Source organism: Oncorhynchus mykiss, chromosome 19, assembly GCF_057628025.1.
Source record: "Oncorhynchus mykiss isolate SJ-2025 chromosome 19, ASM5762802v1, whole genome shotgun sequence".
NCBI classification, from domain to species: domain Eukaryota; kingdom Metazoa; phylum Chordata; class Actinopteri; order Salmoniformes; family Salmonidae; genus Oncorhynchus; species Oncorhynchus mykiss.
In genome coordinates this window covers 6,405,001-6,410,000 of record NC_143040.1, presented here as the reverse complement: position 1 = coordinate 6,410,000, position 5,000 = coordinate 6,405,001, and the positions used below count along the sequence as shown (strand labels likewise).

At 43.7% G+C, this 5,000-nt stretch overlaps 1 protein-coding gene across 1 annotated transcript in view; it reads right to left on the bottom strand.

The window, feature by feature from the left end:
* LOC110516808 (adhesion G protein-coupled receptor L3) overlaps window positions 1-5,000 on the bottom strand; it is a 361,807-nt gene that overhangs the window by 32,271 nt on the left and 324,536 nt on the right. The window contains 2 exon segments of the mRNA XM_090211801.1: window positions 3,457-3,467; window positions 3,469-3,678. Coding sequence (XP_090067927.1) covers window positions 3,457-3,467; window positions 3,469-3,678 — 221 coding nt within the window.

Below are 5,000 nucleotides of genomic sequence, written 5' to 3'. Positions count from 1 at the left end.
ATTTTTGAACCATTCCATTGTAGATTTTGCTTTATGTTTTGGATCATTGTCTTGTTGGAAGACACATCTCCGTCCCAGTCTCAGGTCTTTTGCAGACTCCATCAGGGTTTCTTCCAGAATGGTCCTGTATTTGGCTCCATCCATCTTCCCATCAATTTTAACCATCTTCCCTGTCCCTGCTGAAGAAAAGCAGGCCCAAACCATGATGCTGCCACCACCATGTTTGACAGTGGGGATGGTGTGTTCAGTGTGATGAGCTGTGTTGCTTTTACGCCAAACATAACGTTTTGCATTGTTGCCAAAAAAGTTCAATTTTGGTTTCATCTGACCGGAGCATCTTCTTCCACATGTTTGGTGTGTCTCCCAGGTGGTTTGTGGCAAACTTTAAACGACACTTTTTATGGATATCTTTAAGAAATGGCTTTCTTCTTGCCACTCTTCCATAAAGGCCAGATTTGTGCAATATACGACTGATTGTTGTCCTATGGACAGAGTCTCCCACCTCAGCTGTAGATCTCTGCAGTTCATCCAGAGTGATCATGGGCCTCTTGGCTGCATCTCTGATCAGTCTTCTCCTTGTATGAGCTGAAAGTTTAGAGGGACGGCCAGGTCTTGGTAGATTTGCAGTGGTCTGATACTCCTTCCATTTCAATATTATCGCTTGCACAGTGCTCCTTGGGATGTTTAAAGCTTGGGAATCCAAATCCGGCTTTAAACTTCTTCACAACAGTATCTCGGACCTGCCTGGTGTGTTCCTTGTTCTTCATGATGCTCTCTGCGCTTTTAACGGACCTCTGAGACTATCACAGTGCAGGTGCATTTATACGGAGACTTGATTACACACAGGTGGATTGTATTTATCATCATTAGTCATTTAGGTCAACATTGGATCATTCAGAGATCCTCACTGAACTTCTGGAGAGAGTTTGCTGCACTGAAAGTAAAGGGGCTGAATAATTTTGCACGCCCAATTTTTTCAGTTTTTGATTTGTTAAAAAAGTTTGAAATATCCAATAAATGTCGTTCCACTTCATGATTGTGTCCCACTTGTTGTTGATTCTTCACAAAAAAATACAGTTTTATATCTTTATGTTTGAAGCCTGAAAATGTGGCAAAAGGTCGCAAAGTTCAAGGGGGCCGAATACTTTCGCAAGGCACTGTACTACTATACTATATTATAATACTATACTATACTACTTTACTAAATTATACTCCGATACTACATTATACTCTACTGCTATAATATACTACTATACTATATTATAATACTATACTATACTACTTTACTAAATTATACTCCGATACTACATTATACTCTACTGCTATAATATACTACTATACTATATTATAATACTACACTATACTACTTTACTAAATTATACTCCGATACTACATTATACTCTACTGCTATAATATACTACTATACTATATTATAATACTATACTATACTACTTTACTAAATTATACTCCGATACTACATTATACTCTACTGCTGTAATATACTACTATACTATATTATAATACTATACTATGCTACTTTACTAAATTATACTCCGATACTACATTATACTCTACTGCTATAATATACTACTATACTATATTATAATACTATACTATACTACTTTACAAAATTATACTCCGATACTACATTATACTCTACTGCTATAATATACTACTATACTATATTATAGTACTATACTATACTACTTTACTAAATTATACTCCGATACTACATTATACTCTACTGCTATAATATACTACTATACTATATTATAGTACTATACTATACTACTTTACTAAATTATACTCCGATACTACATTATACTCTACTGCTATAATATACTACTATACTATATTATAATACTATACTATACTACTTTACTAAATTATACTCCGATACTACATTATACTCTACTGCTATAATATACTACTATACTATATTATAATACTATACTATACTACTTTACTAAATTATACTCCGATACTACATTATACTCTACTGCTATAATATACTACTATACTATATTATAATACTATACTATACTACTTTACTAAATTATACTCCGATACTACATTATACTCTACTGCTATAATATACTACTATACTATATTATAATACTATACTATACTACTTTACTAAATTATACTCCGATACTACATTATACTCTACTGCTATAATATACTACTATACTATATTATAATACTATACTATACTACTTTACTACATTATACTCTGATACTACATTATACTCTACTGCTATAATATACCACTTTACTTTATTATACTACTTTACTATATTATACTACTATACTATATTATAATACTTTACTATAGTATACTACTTTACTATATTATACTACTTTACCATATACTACTACTACTACTACTATATTATACTAATATACTATATAATACTCTACTATACAATATATACTCACTGTCCTTTCCATAACTCCCATAGTCCAATATAGCAGACACTATAACATCTGGTTAACCATATCCCATCCTCCCATGCCCCCCCCCCATCCTCCTTCCTCCTCCTTCCCTCCCTCCCACAGCCACTATTATATCTGGTTAACCATATCCCTCCCTCCCTCCCTCCCTCCCTCCCTCCCACAGCCACTATAACATCTGGTTAACCATATCCCTTCCTCCCATGCCCCCTCCCCCTCCTCCTCCTTCCTCCTCCTTCCCTCCTTCCCACAGTCACTATAACAGCTGGTTAAAAATATCCCTCCCTCCCTCCCTCCCTCCCTCCCTCCCTCCCTCCCTCCCTCCCTCCCTCCCTCCCTCCCTCCCACAGCCCACTATAACATCTGGTTAACCATATCCCTTCCTCCCATGCCCCCTCCCCCTCCTCCTCCTTCCTCCTCCTTCCCTCCCTCCCACAGTCACTATAACAGCTGGTTAAAAATATCCCTCCTTCCCTCCCTCCCTCCCTCCCTCACTCCCTCCCTTCCTCCCTCACTCCCTCCCTACTCACACTCTGTCTGTGCCGTAGCTCCTGTAGTCCACTATAACAGCTGGTTAACCATATCCCTCTCTCCCTCTCTCCCTCCCTCCCCTCCTCCCTCCTCCATCCCTCCCCCCCTCCCCTTCCTCCCCTCCCTCCCTCCCTCCCTCCCTCACTCCCTCCCTACTCACACTCTGTCTGTGCCGTAGCTCCTGTAGTCCACTATAACAGCTGGTTAACCATATCCCTCTCTCCCTCCCCCCCCTCACTCCTCCATCCCTCCCCCCCTCCCTTCCTCCCTCCCTCCCTCCCTCACTCCCTCCCTACTCACACTCTGTCTGTGCCGTAGCTCCTGTAGTCCACTATAACAGCTGGTTAACCATATCCCTCTCTCCCTCTCTCCCTCCCCTCCCTCCCCCCTCCCTCCTCCCTCCCTCCCTCCCTCCCTCCCTCCCTCCCCCCCTCCCTCCCTCCCTTCCTCCCTCACTCCCTCCCTACTCACACTCTGTCTGTGGCCGTAGCTCCTGTAGTCCACGGCAGCGGAGACGGCCACTATAACAGCAGGAACCCCGTACCCAGCCAGGTAGAAGTACTTGGTTCTGGAGTGCTCTGATTCAAACACCTCCACTAGCATGATGTACAGCTGAACCCCCTCTAGGAACATCCAGGTAAACGCAGACAGGAAGAAGAAATGGAGCAGGGCCGCGAAGACGGCACACGCAATCTGGAGGAGAGGAGAGATGTAGGGGTTAGACGGGAGACTACTAGAGAACGCAGGAGGAGAGGAGAGATGTAGGGGTTAGACAGGAGACTACTAGAGAACGCAGGAGAGATGTAGGGGTTAGATGGGAGACTACTAGAGAACACAGGAGGAGAGGAGAGATGTAGGGGTTAGACGGGAGACTACTAGAGAACGCAGGAGAGATGTAGGGGTTAGATGGGAGACTACTAGAGAACACAGGAGGAGAGGAGAGATGTAGGGGTTAGACGGGAGACTACTAGAGAACACAGGAGGAGAGGAGAGATGTAGGTGTTAGACGGGAGACTACTAGAGAACACAGGAGGAGAGGAGAGATGTAGGGGTTAGACGGGAGACTACTAGAGAAACACAGGAGGAGAGATGTAGGGGTTAGACGGGAGACTACTAGAGAACGCAGGAGGAGAGGAGAGATGTAGGGGTTAGATGGGAGACTACTAGAGAACACAGGAGGAGAGGAGAGATGTAGGGGTTAGACGGGAGACTACTAGAGAACGCAGGAGCAGAGATGTAGGGGTTAGATGGGAGACTACTAGAGAACACAGGAGGAGAGGAGAGATGTAGGGGTTAGATGGGAGACTACTAGAGAACACAGGAGGAGAGGAGAGATGTAGGGGTTAGACGGTAGACTACTAGAGAACGCAGGAGGAGAGTAGAGATGTAGGGGTTAGACGGGAGACTACTAGAGAACGCAGGAGGAGAGGAGAGATGTAGGGGTTAGAACGGGAGACTACTAGAGAACGCAGGAGGAGAGGAGAGATGTAGGGGTTAGATGGGAGACTACTAGAGAACACAGGAGGAGAGGAGAGATGTAGGGGTTAGACGGTAGACTACTAGAGAACACAGGAGGAGAGATGTAGGGGTTAGACGGGAGACTACTAGAGAACGCAGGAGGAGAGGAGAGATGTAGGGGTTAGACAGGAGACTACTAGAGAACACAGGAGGAGAGGAGAGATGTAGGGGTTAGATGGGAGACTACTAGAGAACACAGGAGGAGAGGAGAGATGTAGGGGTTAGACGGGAGACTACTAGAGAACGCAGGAGGAGAGGAGAGATGTAGGGGTTAGATGGGAGACTACTAGAGAACGCAGGAGGAGAGGAGAGATGTAGGGGTTAGACGGGAGACTAATAGAGAACACAGGAGGAGAGGAGAGATGTAGGGGTTAGACGGGAGACTACTAGAGAACACAGGAGGAGAGGGAGAGATGTAGGGGTTAGACGGGAGACTACTAGAGAACGCAGGAGGAGAGGAGAGATGTAGGGGTTGGACGGGAGACTACTAGAGAATG